This window comes from Perissodus microlepis, chromosome 15 (genome assembly GCF_051167445.1).
Source record: "Perissodus microlepis isolate ML-2025 ecotype Zambia chromosome 15, ASM5116744v1, whole genome shotgun sequence".
Classification (NCBI taxonomy): domain Eukaryota; kingdom Metazoa; phylum Chordata; class Actinopteri; order Cichliformes; family Cichlidae; genus Perissodus; species Perissodus microlepis.
Window position 1 is genome coordinate 14,740,652 of NC_140475.1, and position 19,704 is coordinate 14,760,355.

The 19,704-nt window shown below is 41.0% G+C and overlaps 1 protein-coding gene across 2 annotated transcripts in view; it reads right to left on the reverse strand.

Annotated features, from left to right (window-relative positions):
* Nucleotides 1-306: 306 nt before the first annotated feature.
* fut8b (fucosyltransferase 8b (alpha (1,6) fucosyltransferase)) overlaps nucleotides 307-19,704 on the reverse strand; it is a 95,089-nt gene continuing 75,691 nt past the window's right edge. For both annotated transcript variants that reach the window (XM_084952109.1, XM_084952110.1), the window contains exons 7-10: nucleotides 14,071-14,317; nucleotides 5,721-5,897; nucleotides 5,402-5,552; nucleotides 307-2,028 (exon numbers count right to left, since the gene is read on the reverse strand). In XM_084952109.1, coding sequence (XP_084808235.1) covers nucleotides 1,690-2,028; nucleotides 5,402-5,552; nucleotides 5,721-5,897; nucleotides 14,071-14,317 — 914 coding nt within the window. In that variant the 3' untranslated portion in view covers nucleotides 307-1,689. The remainder of the gene's footprint in view (nucleotides 2,029-5,401; nucleotides 5,553-5,720; nucleotides 5,898-14,070; nucleotides 14,318-19,704) is intronic.

A 19,704-nucleotide genomic window follows, 5' to 3' on the forward strand; every position in this document is an offset into this window, starting at 1 on the left:
TTTATTTATTTACAGCGATCTTGACCCCCCCAATGTTCAGCACAAGTTGCGCCGATAAGAGTCAAGGTTCTCCTGTTTTTTTTAATTTTTTTAACGGAGATACTGAAAGATCAACTTCGGGCGATGAGTTATGCTCTTGAAAAATGGATGGATGCCCTTGAGAATATGAAGCCTCGATTCTCAGCTTGTAATGAGTGCAGTGTAGCTGAAGCATGTTTAGCCTGATTGAGTGAAGCGCTTGTTGAGAGTTAAGAGACGGAGGAGCAGATGGTGAACAGAACCAGACCAGACCAGAGGGGAAAAAAATGCAGTGTTGGTTTCTCAAGTTTATTCGATCTGTGGTTATCAAAGACAATGCCCAAGAACATAAGTTATGAAAAACAAAAAAGCCTTCATGATGGGGAATTTTGATATGATTATTATTTTCAACATAGGCATATTTTCCTCATTTATTTTAAAATAGCAATGTTAAAATTTTAAAAAACAAACAACAAACAAAAAGAAAAACAGATGGACAGAAGAAACAGCAAAGATGCCGAAAAGGACATTATCTCAGTGGAGTGCTTCGTTTGGTGAGCCCCGGGACGGCTCTTGTGTCTGCGTGGGTGTCCGTGCGCGTGCACTGTGAGTTCACCACACTCCACATAATCTTACCATTGTTCGTTACCGGCGGAGTGACTGGCGTTCCCCGTTGTTCTGAGGGGATGAGGACAGTCCCCACTGTCGCTGCCAGTCTCAACTGCACAAACATTCATTCGGGGAAGGAAGAAATAAAAAAAACAACAAAAAAAACTGCTCACCAGTAACCAGGCACCTGGTCATGACATGGCCCCTTAGATTTAAACAGCACACACAGGCACACTTTGATCGCACCCATTCATCCTCTCTTTCAACACACACACGGACACAGTACAGTATACAATGCACAAGCCCCATACATACAAAATTAAGACCTTAAAAAGACACTTGATAAAAGCACAACGTGGTATTGTAAAATTAATTGCACGTGAAGAGACGAGATGGAGGAAGCACAGTAAGAGGGGTAAGGAGGAAGGGGATCGAGGGGGGTGTAGGTGCGGTGAGCGTGGCGAGAAGAGGGTCCAGTACATTCAGTAAACAAAAACAAGAGAAAACGAACAACAAAAAAAGGCAAGATTAGAATCAAAACCACTGAAAATAATTAAATAAAAAAAAAAAAAATCAAAACACTTATTTTCCAGTTTGTCATTTTTTTTCTCCTCAGTCATTGATTCGAAGCTCACTCTACAGTAGTCCCGGCGCCGTCTCGGGAGAGAGACAGCTCGGTCGGTTGTGTAGATTTTTAATTGTTTTCTTGCTTTATTTAAAATCAATGTTCACGTCTAAATGTCTACGGACCCGATATCAGAACGTCAGGCGGGGGAGTAGTGGTAGGGTGCAAGTCTTCCATGACCTGACATATGCACAGGCATTTACACAAGTGCGCACACGCGTTCTCTCCCACATACACACACATTCACGCTCACGCATTAACACACAGAGTGCATTCGCATTCCTATCACCCCTGGGTACAGGCTTCCTCTTTTCTTCTCAGCTTAGCGCACTAAGTACGCCTCTCTCTTCTGTACAAAAGCAGCCTCCTTCTCTGGAATCGGAGACTACATGTTTTTTTTCCTCACTCCTCTTAATTTTTTTCGATCATTTCTTCTTTTACTTATTTTGAGAGTTGAGCAGTTTGTCTGCCTCGGGGTACGTCGGGTACTTCACGGTCTCGATTTTCTCTCTGACCTTGTAGGAAGGGTAGAGGCCGGTGCGGCCCAGTTTGCGGTTGATGCCTTTGGAGTAGCCGTCCCAGTGGTTCCCGGCCACGCCGATCACGTCGCCGGGCTCCAGGGGAATGTCCTCGCTATTGCGGGGCTGGTGGGGGTAGACGGCAATCTGATTGTGGGCGTTTTGACCTCCGAAGTAGTAGATGTCATCCAGAGAGTAGAAGAAGGAGGAGGCGTCTGGATGCAGTGTCTGCATAATCTCATAAGCCACGCGGCAGACCTGAAACAGAAGCACAGCCAGGTGTTATTTTTATAGAAACATCCATACATGCTCAAGATCTAAAGCCGTCTTGGTGATATGACTGATTATCAAAGTGGTTCACACTGATAAATTCGACAGCTTCCTCACATAGATTTGACTTTTTATTCCTACAGCACATTTATGAATGTGTACCGACTCTCTCAGGTGCCTCTCACCGACTTTGGACTGATCTCAGTGTAAGGAGCATTCATTTGTGGATAAGCAAAGAACAGGAATTTAATGCTTGCTCCAGAGTGCCGTGGCTCTTCAGCTCTGCAATGGTGTCAATAGTGAGCAATGCTAGCTAACGACAGCTTGTTGATTTGGAGTCCATTAATCACTATAGACTCCCGGACCACGACCATCCTTCTATTACTGTCACTACATGACAGAAAAATGTGAATTCTCAGTCTGGTTTGCAAGTATTATGCTAGGAAATCACCTGGTAAAGCCTCTATTACACAGACCTAGAGACCAGTCAGCAACTCCCTAGAAACCACTGGTTGCTATGGAAAAATGTGTATTCCCTGACATGTTGGCACAAACCTCCTCGTGATTGCTTTGCTTGCTAGCAGATTCGCACGCTCGCCTGTAGTTTGAATGAAAAAAAGCAGACTTCTCTACAAACACACCGGTGAAACTGTGATAAGCATGATCCAAACCAGAGATGGAGAAAAATTCCCCTTCAAAATAAAAGTTTTGCCTTTTAAAATGTGCTGGCTACATTTTTGGTTTGTGTTACACTGTTTAAAGTCAAAAGGCGGGTAGTTAGCAAGTGTTTGCAAATAGGTCAGTGGCTTCCATGTAAACTAAACAACCATAATATGACCGGCTTCACCGAGTGACAGCCAAGATCCTCTAGGATACATTTGTCAGTTAGTCTGGAAATACATGATCTTCCCTAGTGACTGGTGGGTTCATATTGAGGTGCACAATCCCCAATATGCTAGAAAACGTCATGCAATGCAAGCATGAAGTAAAAAAATCCAGTCAGAGGGTAAATGCTACATGGTGAAAGCTAACGCTATCATCATAATATGGTATGTAGTATGCTAAATGCTAAATCCCACATGCTAAATGCAAGGCCTGTGGTCCTTTAAATTATATAAAGTGCCAGCTATAATACGTCTCTCATGCACAAGCACACCAGTTGGACTACACCCAGGCTGTATTGCGATAGCTGCTATGTTGGCATGTTAATTATGGCCTCCTGACTCTTGATTGACATACTCAGAGTCCTGTGATCGTCCAGTCGTTTTGAGTTAAAGAAATGAACGAACAAAAGCCGGACTTTAAATACAGGTGGGAGGAAGAGCATCTGCTCAATAACATAAGACAAACAGGTTTATCCTTTATGTGTGGAGCTCATGTGGAAAAATGAAAGAAAATACCATCAGACGACATGAGCAAACGAAGCACCAAAACAAGCACTGGGATGTGCACATACAGCAGAAACTCCAGAAGGTAGAAGAGTTAAAAACAAAAAAAAGAAAAAGAAAAAAATAGTCTGGTGTCACAGCAGACAAAAAACAAATCTCAAAGTAAAGCTGCTATAAAAGGCAGATTTACTGTGGTGGAAGAAATAACTACATCGCAGCATTTACTGAAGTTGAGTTTTTGAACCAAAATATGGTTAAAGTGCGCAATGTCATGTGTCAGAGTCAAAAAGCAAGCAAGTTTTTGAGGTGAAGCTTAAGCAGAAAGGAGTGCCCGCTATGTGCAGAGAGAAGAGCAGCAGTGTGAGCATGCTGAAAGAAAAACTGCACACTGCGTCACACACCAGGAAGGTTTGTGTGGTAAAACTCTTAAAAACTAAACATGTAATGAGCACAGCAACACCCACAGTTTACTTTACATGAGCCAAAGGTTCCATCACCTCTGGAGGAGATGAGTTCCCAACGCGAAGCCCCGTCACACTGAGGTGCGATGGCTAAGCCGATGGAAAGTGCTGAACAGATGTTTTGAGTTGTCTGAGGAAATTTGTCAGTACATGGAAAGCAAGGGGAGAGACGCCACAGAGCTCTGACATGAAAAGTGGCAGTGTGAGTTGGGGTTTCTGTGCAACATAATGAAACATCTCAAAGCGCTAAACCTCCGGCTTCGGGAGCGGGACCGTGTGAGTATAGACATGTACGCTGCAGTCGGAGCTCTTAAAATGTGGGAAAAGCGGGAAACGCTGGTTTCTTCCTGCGTGCTGCCAATCAATGACAAAACTACTGCTACATTTGCTACAAGTGGACGTTTTGCTGAAAAAAAACTGAGCATGCATAGTACATGAAGAGTTGCACGTGGAGATTTGCCCAGAAAATTAAGTTTCACTTTCTCAGTAAGTCATTCTGGAAAGAGCACCTACAAACATTTAAATCAAACTGATCAAACTCCAGTTTAGTGAAACACTCAAGACAAACTATGGCTACGTGGGCGCTGCGCAGTTCCCACGTTTTATCGCCAAAACGATGCCCCAGCTCCGCCTACAAGCTGTGAGAAAATGATTTCATTAGAAATGACTCAGACTTTAAAGAAAGTAAGACACAAAAACTAATGTCACTTATGTATCTTTTATTTTTAATGTGATCTCATCTGTTTGTTTGCTCTCTCAGATCGGTTTAGATCTTAAATCTGAATTCTAAGAAGTCTTGGGAGAAGATTGTCATAGAACAGCTGAAAAAACACAATAAAGTCAAGTATGTTTCTCAATAAATATCAACACAGTGTGGCTGTTTGAGTTGGATCCAGGTATTAATTTTCTGTGACTGAGTTTGACACCCCTGAGCTAAGTGGTGCTGATTTCATATATTTCACTATTCCAGCACTAGCCAAGAACAAAGTAAGGCGCTGGCTATAAGCCAGCCAAATCAAATTCACTATCAATATACTTATACTTGAGTATATAGTATAAACACTTTTTTAGTTAGTGTACAAAACAAATTACAGGCAACATAATAGTGCGGGGAAAGTGTCGTCCATGCCTCGTTATTGTTTTGGCCAAAGCTAAACTACACCTCAGAGTGTGCGAGCACACTACAAAGGCGAAATATAGGATGCTGACAACAGAAAGGCTGCAGGTCTCATCAATAAAGCAGCTTTTACGCAGGTTATGAAAAGAACCTTTATGCGTAAGCTTGAGAATACTTGAAATATAGTTAACAGCACATCCTGACAGATTACAAGGTTTATTTTTACTCCACATCAACTATATTTGCTTTCTCCGTGTCTGAAAGCATCAACATTCCAGTCAGCTCTCCGAGTTACTCCGAGCTGCTTTCATCCCAACATCAAATCCATCCTGACCTTCAGTTTCATGTGAAAACATATCAAAGACACCGTTTCGTGCTGGAAAGCGTGAACTGACCTGTGAAGAGAAAGTGCAGACCAAGAAGTCGGTTTGGGAGAGGAAGTGGATGTCAAGAATGACTCCTCTAAGCGAGTTCTCGGTGTAGCGGTTGTGGAGGCCGGCCGACCACGAGATGGAGTTATCGCTAATGAACTCATAGTCTGGGTACCTGAAAGTGATATGTACACGGAAACACAAATAAATACTTCAAATACACACTAAGGAAACAAAATGAACACGGGCAGATACAAAAACACGCTGTCACGTACGCATCAGTCGGACATAAACACTCTTACAGATTACACACACACACACACACACACTCCTAGACACTGACTTGGTCTTAGCTTCTTGCAGCAAAGATGGGTCATCGGTAGCTAGGTAAACCCGTTTCTTGTCGACATGAACACGCCTGGCCAGATGTTGGAACTGCTCCTCCACATGCAGCATGTACTCCTCTATGGGGTGGAAGGCTGCCTCAGTCCCCACTTTATCTGTCCTCCTCACATGGACTCTGGAGACAGAGAGAAACAAAGATAGGGCAACAAATTAGTCATCTATGTTAAACTTACACCATTAAGTTACGACTAATCAAAGGTTTTTCATTGGATTAAACTGGTTATTTGTTTGGCTTTCTGATATCTTGAATGAAGTCTGTGTTGAAATGTTCGGCATTTTCTCTCCAGGCCATAAAACAGTCGTAACACAGTTATGATGGTGCAACTCATAATTGCGTTACACGGTGCCTAGTTCTTGTGCTTACATTGCTGGAGGAACATATTTTCTTTCAATACTGGTTACTGGTTGACTAAGCTAAAAATGTAATCTACAACAACTGGAACATGTGCAACTGCTGAAGTATTTTGAAGAGCCCAGCGATTGATCACAATATTTTTACTGCACCTTACAAAAAAACCCCAAAACTAAATAAATAAAGAAAGAAAAAACAAGTCTATATTCAAACACACTCAGGGAACCTAAACTCTTATGACTTCCAAAGGAATTACAAGTGCAAGTAGCAACCAAGTGTGATAATCAGATGAACCTGGTTTATTGATCATCACCACATGCGGCTGCCTCTATAAAGAGCACAGGTTGTGGCATTTTGCTATTGTGGAGCAGTCACCACAATATGAGAAAAAGACAAGTATGGCTCATCTGGAAGGGTTTCTAGGAAAACGCGTTATCTCTCTAGAGCATGACGCACAGATTAGATTTGCAAAGTTTCATCTGAACAAACCACAAGACTGGAAAAATGTCCTTTAGACAAATAAAAGTGGAGATGTTTGACCATAAAACACGGCGCCATGATAATGAACTCCTACCAAAGTATTTAAGAGTGAAAGAGGCCACATGCATGACACCAAAAGCTTGGCCGATCCCGAGTCATGCAACAGGACAATGATCATAAGCACAGGAGTAAATCTACAACAGAGTGGCTGAAAAAGACTGCATAGAGTCCAGTGAAAACTTTCACAGGACTGCAATGCTGATGGATGTTCAATAAATATGGCCAAAGTTCCTAATAATGAGGAATGGAAAACATTCAGATTAACTGAGGTGACAAAGTTAAGGGATTTATTTTCAAAACGGTTAGAAGTCAATAACAGTCGGGGGAAAAGAAGCACACGGTCGTGACGAGAAAAGAAAATACACTTTTTTTTGTGTTACCGTCATTGACGAAACCTAGTTTTAAATCTACACCGATCTCAAAATAACAGTAAATTCATGTTTTGTTCACAACTGCATTTATTCTGCTGCAAACGTAAAAGGAAACAGCACTTTTACTTTAACGGCATCTTTGGGGAATCTTTCCATTGTTGGTGTAAATGCACACCCACAAAAAAAACGCTAGGACAGAGACAAAGTAAACAAGAAAGGCCAACAGTGACAAGAGAGAGGAGTTTAAAGGATGTAGCGAGACAGAAAAATGGACAGAAAGAGCAATAACCAACCCAGCTGTTTTTATTCCTTTCTTTTTTTTTTAAGTATCCTTGTCCTCGCTTCCAGTAAGAAAGGACAAAGAGAGAGTGCTGTCACTGCTGTACATCTGACAAAAAGAGCACAGCTTGAAAACGGAACAAACGATGAGAACTCCTCCTCGGACACAAAACCATCTGTCAACCTGATGGGTGCAGAAACAATTTTATTCCAACCATAACTATTCACTTACGCAACTACCCAAGTATATCTACATTGTGACTTCTGCCCTCAGGGAGAAAATGAAATTTATAAATATGAGACTGGAGAAAAAGACATTTTAAGTGTTCACTTCTTTTTTTGGGGGGTGGGGCAAACATGTGTGCCTTTTCCACATTAATATAATTCCACTATGGGAGCTGGCCAGTACAACCAGCTGTCTGCTGCTGGACAAGAAGCAGTTCCACTGGAAAATCTACAGTCAGAGGCACCTAGGTGAAACCTATTAGTCTTTTACTTCCACTTATTTGGGATCTCTCAGCTGCTTTGGGAGTTGAAAAAGTTCTGTGACCTCCCGGTTGCCTTGATCTCTTTTGTGAGAATGAAGCAGAAGTAGAAAAAGTTAGACGTTGAGAGAATAAACACTTTGTCTCTAATTTCTATCGCTGGCCACAGATCAATCAGTAACTATTGAGTTTGCTCGCTTTTATTTACGTGGCAATGAAACCCACAGAATGGAGGTGAGAACAGCAGGTGAATGGGCGCCGTGAGTCTTTCATTCAGCGTCGATGTCTCTGATCGGACAGAGGTCTCGACATCAGGCTTTCCCATCCTTTGTTACGGTGCCTCTCTCCTGCTCCTGCTCTTCTTTCATGTCTCCCGTTTTTTTGTTCCCACAAACCCTCGTTTTATCTCGCTCTTTTCTCTCTCTGTCAGAGCGGCAGAGGCCGCCGTGAGGTACTGCTTTGCTCTTAGCCCCCCCAATCCCACCAGTGCTCTCCCACACAACTGCCACAATAATTCAATTCACTCCTCCCTATTCATACAATATTGCCAAGGCAGACTAATTCTCATGGTGGGTGTAAAAACATACATTATAGACATCAAACACCCGCACCCTAGACGCAGCAAGCGCTGATCCTGGCAGACTACGACAATAGCATACAGACAAAATGAATTATTTGTTTGAGTATGACCTCAGTACTCTGCCCACCGGAGCTCTGGGCTGCTGGGCTTTGGAACTGTAGCTGCTATTAACATTTGAATCTTTAGAAAACAGCTCATATGATAATTACATACACAAAAGCTGTAGAATCACCGCTGATGCAACTTGTACTTTGACACCAAAACATGTCAAAGTTGTTATTAAGATTTATCTCCAGTGCTCATAATTATAGATTATGACAAATTAAATATAATGCCATCATCAAGTATCCTAATGAGCTGTCAGGGCTACAGTAAGCCTCTATGAGAGACTAAATTATATTCTCTGTTGGCAATTTGGTGATGGGTAGTGTGGGTAGTGCTATTATATCACCCCTAAATGACTTTAATGGATGAATATTTGGTGACTGTGATGGTCATATCATGATCCAGATCACACCCGGTGAGCACTCATGAAACAAAAAAGGTTATACTTTCCCTTTAGAGTACACCAGACCTTATATAGAAAATAGATCAACTCAGATATGTATAATATATATGAAAGGCATGGGAAACTACAGTTTTGCTTTTCATATCAGCACATTTTGAAACTTGCTAGCATGTCATCTATTATGAGATTACCGCCAACACAAAAAAGGGAAAAAAGATGCTACTTCACGAGTAATATGATAGATTGAAAATTACCTGGATTGTTTTTAAAGGAACCAAAAAGCTTTAAAAAAGTTGAATAAAAAGCAAACATGCTGCTGTTTATACACTAGAGTCTCTTTAAGGACAGAAAAAAATATCTAAAGCAGCTTTTTTTCATGTAGATTTTTGTATTATTGATTTTTTTTTATGTTTGTTCCAAAAGATATATTTTAGCCTGAGTTTACAATGAGCTGAGAGGTTTTAAATATGCACAGTCTAATAGAAGTTGTTAAAAAAAAAAAAAGAAAAGGAAAAACAGAATACACATGACACAGGACTTCACGGTAAATTCACCACTTGGGAACCCCTCTATATCTGCAGTAGTGGCAGTGTTCCCACTTGCTTTTTTCCCCCCTCTCTGTACCTCTAATATTAAATCGCAGCAGGCCGGACCTGCTGCTTTTAGTCCGTGGCTTCCAGCTTTTCTGCAGCTCGCATCCAAAGGGAGCAGCGGGGCATGAGTGGTGGTGTGGTGGCTGAGGCACGTGAGGTCGGCTGGCAGTTGCTGGTTGCTCTGGGGACAAGCTGCCTTTCTATCCCCTCTTGGTACTCTCTCCATCAACCCTAGCCTTTCCCACCAGTGCCGCCCTCTTGCCTTTTCCTTTCAGTCCAACTTTCACATCTTACATCCACCAAACCCCCACTCTACAGACACACTTATAATGCCTTCCCCCACAGTGCTGATAGAAGCACACAGGCACTTTGTTGCAACATCACTACATAGTGGAGTGGCTATATCAAAAGCTGAGAAGGGAAGAGGGGGGAAAAGGAATAAAAACTTTGTTCTACCCAGCGCCTCATTTCAATAACCCTTTTCCCCAGCGATATGTAGGGAGAAAAGGGTGGGATATACGTGTGTCGGGAGGGGGGAACACAAAGAACTGTGATAGAGATGTGTGGAAAATGATGAGAGAATTGTGGGTATAGATCTATGCCTTGGGAACATGAGGAAGAAGTGAGGGAGAAGCATAAAAACGGGAAAAATCCTGGAGCAGAATGAACAAATGAAGACAGAAGAACAATCATAAATGAGCGGATGTGAGAAGATGGTAGAGATTTATGGGCTCAAAATGTGGTCATAAATATTTTGTACTTGTAAATCAGTTTTGTATGTGTAAACAGAATTCGTGTGTGTGTGTGTGTGTGTGTGTGTGTGTGTGTGTGTGTGTGTGTGTGTAAAAAAGATTTGTGTGTGCGTAAAAAAAGATTTGTGTGTGGACTTAGCCAAAAAAAACCCTGCAAGTTACAAGTACGAATTTTGACCCTATTTTTCTTCCTTTCATCTGATTGGTCAATGTCATGTCAATCACAAATGTAACAATCCAATCAGAGAACAGATGGGTTTGGCTGTCGGAGGGGCACTTTTTTGAACTGCAGGTCCTTGAAAGGTAATACAGTTACATTTGTGATTGACATGACATTGACCAATCAGATGAAAGGAAGAAAAATAGGGTCAGAATTCGTACTTGTAACTTGCAGGGGATTTTTTTGGCTGAGTCCACACACAAATCTTTTTTACGCACACACAAATCTTTTTTACGCACACACAAATCTTTTTTACGCACACACAAATCTTTTTTACACATACAAATCCTGATTTACAAGTACAAAATATTTATGACCACATTTTGAGCCCATAGAGATTGACTACGCTGGGATGAGTCACTGAATTTGAAAAACAAAAGTGAAAAAGGAAGGGGCGGGGGGCTAAAAGAGGACGGGGAGAATGAGACACAGTGACAGGGGTGATGAAAGGCAGAGAAGTTAAAAAAAAAAGCCCACAAAGAATAAGGACAGAGAGTCAGAGGAAGAAAGAGAGTGAGTGGAACAAGCCGGAGTGAGAACTAAAGCAGAGCAGGACAGGAAAAGTGAGGAGACCTGGGAAGCTTGCTTGCAGCAAAATGTAAAGAAGAAAAAAGAGAAGTTATGAAGGCCGAGAAGCTGGCACAAAAGACTAGGAACATATGGATGTGAGAGTTATGAAGAGGATGACAGAACTAATGCAGGCTGACTTAAAAAAATATTAGAAGATATCTCTTAGCTTTTTTTTTTTTTTATTTTATTTTATTTTGAACTACTTCCTTCACCAGGCGGAGGAGGCAGTCTTGTGGGATGGAGCAGAATTTCAAGATGATCTCAGCAAAGTGCCTGGCACTCATTTCACATACTTTCAGATGACTGACAGCTTACTAGTGATTATGTGTCTTGTCCTAATATATAAAAATCCTCCTCCCTACTTCTAAACCAAGAGGGTTAAAACAACTGCCGAGATATATTCGCAAAGTCTCATTTGATCCAGGTTTGAAGTGGTGCAGGAAGGAATTATTTATGAGCCAAGAGGGGCTGGCAGACAGCACATGGATGTTGGTTGACTGAGTGCCTGACAGGGATACAGAGAAAAGTAAACAAGTAAATAAACAGCTACATGTCTAACCCATTTCTTAGAAGGCTGCTGTCAAAAGTGGCTTACAGTACTGTGAGCGTTCCCACAAAGGAGTGGCCCTCGTGGGAACGGATCTCGTCATACTTGTGAATGCTTTTTAACAATGCTGTGCTGGACAATAAGGAGTATCAAATCACTTTCAAGCATTGCGAGCCAAATCTCTGGAGGTGGCACAACACTAAGCATTAAGAATAAAAGCCAACACATTATCGATGACTGAAATCAGACCTGGTGATGACATATTTGGCAAAGATGCTCTCATCCGCACAGCTGATGCCAAGTTTCCTAAAAAGTAATATTTAAATATTTGTAACCTCGTAAATGTTAAATTTTAAGAGGACCGATAATTTTTCTGTTGTATATGTACTGTTACAGTGGCGGATGGTCATATTAAACAGGTTTTAACTAATGAGGTCAGTGGATGTAAAAGTAATCCCTGTGAGATAAAAGTCAGGCTTCCGACTGCCCCAGATACTCAATACTTTTATTCTTCTCCCGGGTTCGAATGATGCCAGTGATAGAGGATATCCTCAATAAGGTCACATGACTGTTTGCATAGAAGCCCCACTCACTTGACGTTCAAACCTTCTGTTTGCAGTGGACAGCCAATCAAAAGAAAGGAGTCTTAAAGGTAGAGAGAGGAGCTGAAATGGCTGCACCAAAGCCTAGTAAAAGATAACTAATGACCATTTTGAAATATGAACCATACAATGCTCTCCAATGCTCTGGGAGATGCCAAGAAGAAACTGTGGAATATTATAATGCTTCTGAAAAACATTTTCCCAAATTTTGTTTGTAAGCTCCCCTGAAATGTTACATATGCTACTATAGTTTATATTAAACAGGTAGTTGTAATGTATTCAGTATTGTGAATTAGGGTTGGGCGATATGTACAAATTTTTCAACCGACAATCATCAGTCCAATAATCGACGATGGGCGATATGTTCGTGCATGCGCAGACTTTTTGATGGGCGGTGCAATGTAATCATGCACGGACTGATTTGCGCGTTTACAACACAGAAGTCCAAACATGGACGAACTAATTTACCCCAAAAAACATTAGGGCTGTCAGCGTAAATTTTTAAGGCGCTCAACCCATCTGGAGTGCAGAATGAACAAACTTTGGACAAACTGCCTGAAATGTGTTGACACAGGCATTTCAGGGATTTTGATCTGTGTGCCACATGAGCAGACGTATAGAGCGAGTACTCAAACACGACTAACTTGCATGAGCATGTGTCCGGCTGAGTATGCTAGGCTATCACCGGCTTCTGCAGCTCCATCAACAAGCATTTGGGCGCACTCTGAGGAGGGTGCATTTGCTCGCACATGAAAGAGGGTCCTGTTAAAACAGCGCTATTATTTTTTTTCCTGTTGACTGCTTCTATTAGCTCCATCATTATCAGCAAACTTACTCATGGGCAAATAAATAAATAATAAAAACGATCGATGATAGGCTCAACCTATCGTTGATAGTCGATATATTCGTTCAATCGTCCAATCCTATTGTGAATAACTGAACCTAAATGGGAATACTCCCTTTTAAATGTTAGAAGTTCTCTTTTTGGTTTGCTAACATTTCATGACAAGCAGGTAGCCACAGAAGACCTTCGTCTACATGTACCAAATCCAAAATGCAAAGATTTTTCACTCAAATGATCATATAGTAAACTTTGAAATGCAGCATCTTAAATAGCTAAAATAATAATAACAATAATAAAAAAGGATGCTTGAGCATAATTTCTCAACTTCATTGTGGAAAGCTACATACAACACATGCTAGTGGAATAGATTCATTTTTCTTTATGATTTCCTTCAGCATAACAACAAATAAAAATAGCCAGGCTTAACCTTTAGGTAACAAGAACTGATGAAGGTAAAAGAAAAGCTGCCAGGCCACTCGTTTTTAATACCGTCGTAAAGGTACCGCTTTCTTGTCAGGTTTGACTGATTCTGAAATCACACACACCTTTAGCATTTATTTATATTTATAAGTCAAAATATCAAATCAGTATTCTCCATGGATTTAGTAATAGGGCCATTACAATAAAAATGAGGCACACTCCGGTATAGCATGCGACTGCTATTAGAAAAACACTCAGTGATGGGTACTGAGTGATGACATTTCTTTAAATAGGCTGATTTGCATGAATATAAGATGTCTGAGTATTGACGGTGTGGTAATGGAAAAAGCGAAAGCATTCTAAGGGTGAAGGTAAGAGAAAATAAATAAATAAAAATAAGCAAACAAAACACGATTATCAAATTAAGTTAATTTTAATACTATTCTATTAACCTCATATTAACCTCACCCAAAGCAGTGTTTGTATTCCACCACAGCTCTCACATCTATGTCTTTGTTTTCTCTCATTTCGTTTACTGTAGAGCAATGCTATAGGGAAAAAAAGCCATTATTACTTAGCGGCAAAGTAACGTGCACATACAGACAAGAAAGCTGGACATATTTACCCAATTATGGGGTGTTTGAAGCCCAGCTTGGCAGTGGTCTGCTGGATCTCCTTCTCAAGCCACGCCTGAGGACGCACCAGGTACTTGACAAACTGGGACACCCACCATACAGACGGGTCGCCGTGCAGACGCTGCAAGCGTGGGGCCAGGTCCTCGGGGATCGCAAGGGGCAGGTATGGAGGGCGAGGGTGGAGACTGTCCACTATGGGCAGCTCCACAACTTGGACGTCCTTATCATGGGCCTCACCTACATGGATCAGAGCAGAGGAGGCAGCTTTAAAACTTCAAGGGCTTTGTCACAGTTTCTCAAAGGCAAAAAACCCCCCAGCATGTTGCCTGAATACCAACTGAAAACCAAAAGATATTCCCTTTACACTGGAAGAAAGAAGAAGAGCATTAAATGAATACTTGAGTTTTTCCCTCACTGTTCAAACTCTTACAGGCGAGTTTTTTCCCCAATTATTCTAATCAGGGGTTAAAGCATAGAAGAAATGCGGAATAATTTGCAAAGCCCTCTGTGGAAAATTTGTGACATTGGGCTATGCAAATACAAATTAATTCATTTCCCTTGAAAGGCTTTGGATCAAACAGAGGTTAGATTGAGAAACTGACCAATTAAGGTAAGAAAACAGTATATGAAATCTGGAGGAAAACCATATGGCCTAAAATAAAAACAGGCAGTCAATTAAAAACTAGGTCTCACATGACACTTTTATTTCATTCCAACAAGTCACGTCAGAATGTGCACTCTGTTCACTTTCTTGTTAAAAGTTTGGACAGGCTTTTACTAGCCAGGGTTTACGTGTAGGACTAGGTCAGAGTGCAGACTACCACAATAACCAAAGCTAATGCCCAAGGTTGCAACTGCAAATGTCTCTGCTGCATCTTAGGAGATTCACATCATGGATGTGCAGCAGTGTGATGCTATCATGTCAGTATGGATCAATCTCCTCTAAATGTTTCCACGAAGAATTAAGCTAGTTCTAAAGGTAAACTGTGGTCAACCTGTTACTACCCACTACCATCACTTTTAACAGACTGATCAAGCAGCAATGCTGAGATTTCAAAATCTGAAAAGGGCTAAATAAATGAAGGCCCCCAAACAAAAAACAGGTGAGGGGGGTACAGATGCATATGATATGCCTGGAAAAAATATTTCACAATAACATTTTTTCTACTGACACACAATAGTATTCCATCTGAAATCGTTACAGGAACTGTTGAGTTTGCAGTGCAGCGCCTGCCATGGACGTGTCAGGTAAGCTCTAAGAGTGCAGTTGTAATGCTTACAGACGTCAGCGTGTTCTGCTATAATTAGTTGTCCTGCAATGGTTCCATCACTCATTATATATTCCATGTTAAATTAGTGAGGCTGACAGTGAAAGCACTGGGTAGTTGGTTTAAAGACCATCCCTACCCATATGTTAACACAGAAAAGTGTGTGCAGGTGATGCTCTGGCTGTTACTTAAACAAAGAGTTATGGTAGAGAAACTCAATCTTGCTGATCTGTCTAAAGCGCCAAACGCTGCTCACTGCAGAATAACGGGTGAAACAAAGCAACTTGAAATAGCAAACAGCAGTAGAGACTGAAGGAAGTCTCTGTGCACATGACTATAACCAGCTTTTCTAAAAACTCTTGGAAATAAAAGCTTTTCAAGCCAAATGAAAGATGTAAATGATGCAGATACAAAACAATCAGCATTCCTTTCAGACTTTTTTTTTGGTCAACTTAAATGCTCACTCTATATACAGTATGATAGAGTGTCATAGTTTCTATATTAATTCCTATCCTGGTTCCACTATCAGTCCAAATCCTCAACCGTAGTGTGTCCAGCTTTGATGACTGACAGCTATTGTTCACCTCTTCTTGCTGAAAGGCCAAGTCAAGCTCCTTTCTGTCAAGGTTGTAGAGGGCCAGAGGGCTGAGGCAAAGATTTGGATTTGAGGGTTTGGGGAGAGAGGTTGAAGGGGTGGCTGGTGGTGTGGCACCTTTAGGCTAAGTCCTTCTTGGAAGAAGCCCTGAGCAGAAGGGTTGAGCACGGCTGATTATGAAGGTCACCTCTTTGGGAAATAAAGAGCCCCTGAGCACTGCCAGACCTCCCCCTAGCCTTCAAGGCCAACTGCCTCTACACAAAGACACTTGCAGGTGCATGACACACACCTGCATGTGTGAACAAAAGTGGGAAATGCACACAAGCATGCAAACATGGATGCACCCAGTCACAAAAATGCCAGTGGGAACATGGACACATGAGCGTGCACATGTACAGAAGCTTCTGAACAGTGGAACAAGGGGTGGTTTGACAATGATAACTAATGGAGACCCAAATAAAAAGGGAAATATGTATTCACACCCAAAAACACAGACAAAGAGCTCCAGCTAATCTCATCTCACCAGAAGGGATATGGCTGGCAGACACAACCTCCACTCTCTTTCAGTCGTAAAGCCTGAGCAGAGTTTGCGCGTAAACCCTGGATTTAGGTAAAAACAAGTTTGAGGCCTGTGTTCTGTCAAACTTAAGTGGCTTTTGTAACTGCCACAGACAGCCCCTAGTACAGCTGCAAACGCTGCCTCCATAGCACACTTCAAGATAAATGGCATAATGAGTCATTAAAAATGGCCTTTCACAGAAAGGGTACATAAAAAACATGTTAAAAACAAGGGCAGCAACAGAGGCTTCAATTTGTGTGTGTGTGCATGCAGGAGCATGAACTGAATATAAATTGGTTGCAAGCATTAAATATTGAAAAGAAAAAATATTCCCAAGTCTGTCTTTGCTTATATAACAGAATTGGCACGATTCACATAAGGGGGAATGGGCAAATTTCGAGGCCTTCACTTCTTGGCACAAATGTACAGATATGCAGTATGTCTTCCTCCCACAGCTACTTAATTAGATCACAAAGCTACTCTAAATTGTATCTCAACTCCAAAACCCCTACATTCATTTCCTGTATGCATCATCACTTAGAGCATATGGGTCTGCACTGACACAGAATTCCTAAACTTAAGTCGCTGATGTATGCCGAGCCTAATGAATATTTTATGAGATTAACATGGCTAAGAAACTGTTGAGCTGTGAGTGACACCATCCAGACTCAAATATGGAGCCTCTCCATTCATAATACATTTGAGACTTAGTTTATGAACTTGGAGATCTCTTGTTCCAGTCTATCCATGGCAGGGAACATTATGTTTCTCCTGCTGCTCTCAGACTCGCACATAAGGCAGTAATATCTCTACAAAGAACCTCAAAGGAATATTCTCTCTTTGGCAAATTAGCTCTTTGATCAACAAACCATTGTTCCAAAAGAAGCCTGGTTTCCTCTTTTTGTGTCGAGACTTTAGTCTGTTATACCAGATGAGTGACGGTGTTAAGCTCTCCAGCTGTCCACTGAAAACAAAAGTTGTGGCAGAAGAGCAACATGAACGAGTGGAATAAACAGTCAGCAGGGGTAGATATGGAAATGCATTATTTTTTGCCATTTCTTGCAAAGTGTAAGTGTTTAAGAATGGCAGTATAAATTATGTTTATATTAACTGTCCAAAAGTTGATTCTGTTCATCTGGATGTAGCATTTTCAGTGGGAGAAACGTTTCGTCACTCATCCAAGTGACCTCTTCAGTCTGAAGAAGTCACTTGGATGAGTCCAAAACCAACAGAGAAAAGAGACTAGAAAATACTAATACTGTATATTGATCACTATCCCAATCCTTAAAAATTGTTATATTTTATATTAGGGCTGTTCGATATCATTATATAAATAAAAAAAACATCTATTGTTTCATTTTACGCTATCGTTTGTTTCGTGGTGTCGCAAAATAAACTGTTTACGGCAATATTTTTTCATCGTTTTAATGGTCACTGTAGTGGCTATATTAATTTCTTAAAGTTCTCTCTTTCTCTTATATTTAATATAACCACACTATGGACAGACAAGCGCCTGTTTTTTATGCGTTGTCGTTAGCAACAACGACAGTAAAACCATTGCGTGTCCGCTTGTTTATTTTCCACATAAACCTTTCAGAATAAAGCTCAAGATCCTGTTGAGACCTTTCAAAATAAACTGAATCACGTGAAAGAGTATACAGTGTTTATGGATGAGAAGAAAAAAAGAGCCGTCAGGTGCCAAAAAATAAACCTTAGACTCAAACGTTAGAACAGGCTGTTCCCCGCAGCACGCCGTGTAATAAATACTCACAACGAAAACGGCGGCTGTTACAACTTATGTCTAAAAATGTATCGTTTCATGCATCAATTAAAACACTTCACGCAAGTCGAGCTGCCTGAGATTCACTGAATTTTCAGAAAATGTAAAATTTTTGTGATTTATATCGTTATCAGAACGATAGATGTCTTATATTAGTATATGAGATTTTAGTCATATCGCACAGCCCTATTTTATATTTTTTAGCCATACTTCCTATTGAAAGGCACATTTCTTGGTGTCAAAAGCAAAATTTGGGTAGAATCACAATGGCATACAGCTATGTTTTTCTATCGTTTTTTTTTTCAGCTGTAGAGCAAACCATAGAAGGCAACCCTGTATGTCCTGATTATTTCAGGGTGGATCGTCTTGTAATGTTTTGTTTTTTGTTTCCCATTTGCGGAAAGAAAATCAGCGGGTCCCATAATGACTTCGTTGCTATCTTTGATGTTTCCCGCCATTATTATATTTTCCTGATAGAAACACCCTGTCACATACGCATAAACCATGGATCCTCTCTAGGTCTATAAATGTCTCACGTCCTGGGGGAAAACACTTAACAGAAAGTGGGAGAACCATGTATAGATATATAAGGAAATTGGAATTGTGAAGGGCTGTTACACAATATACCAGAAAAGTCAATTTTACCACATAAACAGAAACAATACAAAGGCATAACTCAGTACAGGACAACCCAAAGCATGTTTCTACATGAATGTAAACACAAACAAGTGGTGACATTCACAACCAAATGATAAAGAACATTTTGAAGAGGAGAATTTGAGAGAAACAAAAGTAGAAAATAAAGTGTCCTCAAAAGGGAGCGCTCACTACCATCTGGGAATTCAGCTTGTATTGGCACTACTACAAGTTCTGAAGAGATCAGTATTCACTACATTAAACACTGTAATTGCACTGGCATGGGCAAACACTTCACTTAATTAGCGAGATATTCAATGTATATCTACTTATTAATCCAAGGCTTTAGCATCCCTTTGTGGTCTAGTGCCCCAAGGAAAGTACTTGCTTGCACTGTTAACAAAACAGGCATGACCACAGGCGTAGCCAAGTACCCAACAGGATTACATTAGCTATGCCCAGCTAGTTAGCTGGCTTGATTATCAGAAACTACTGCCTCTGCAAATTGCAGGCTTTTATAAGGACAACAATTCAGAATGCTAAAAGGCCTAAGGAGGGTAGTGACATTTGGAGGGAGCTGCCTGCTGATGTGAGCTGCCAGATGGCATATATGGATCTATAGGAGACTGTTTGCAAGACAAACTCCTACGAAATACATTAAAAAGTGGAAAAGGACACATGAAAGGCAGGAGAATAAGAGAGGGAAGGCAGGGGGAGAGCAGGAGATAAGAAGGGAGAGCCCAGGAGAGCACAAGTAAAATAATGCGATAGGAGAAAAATGAAGAG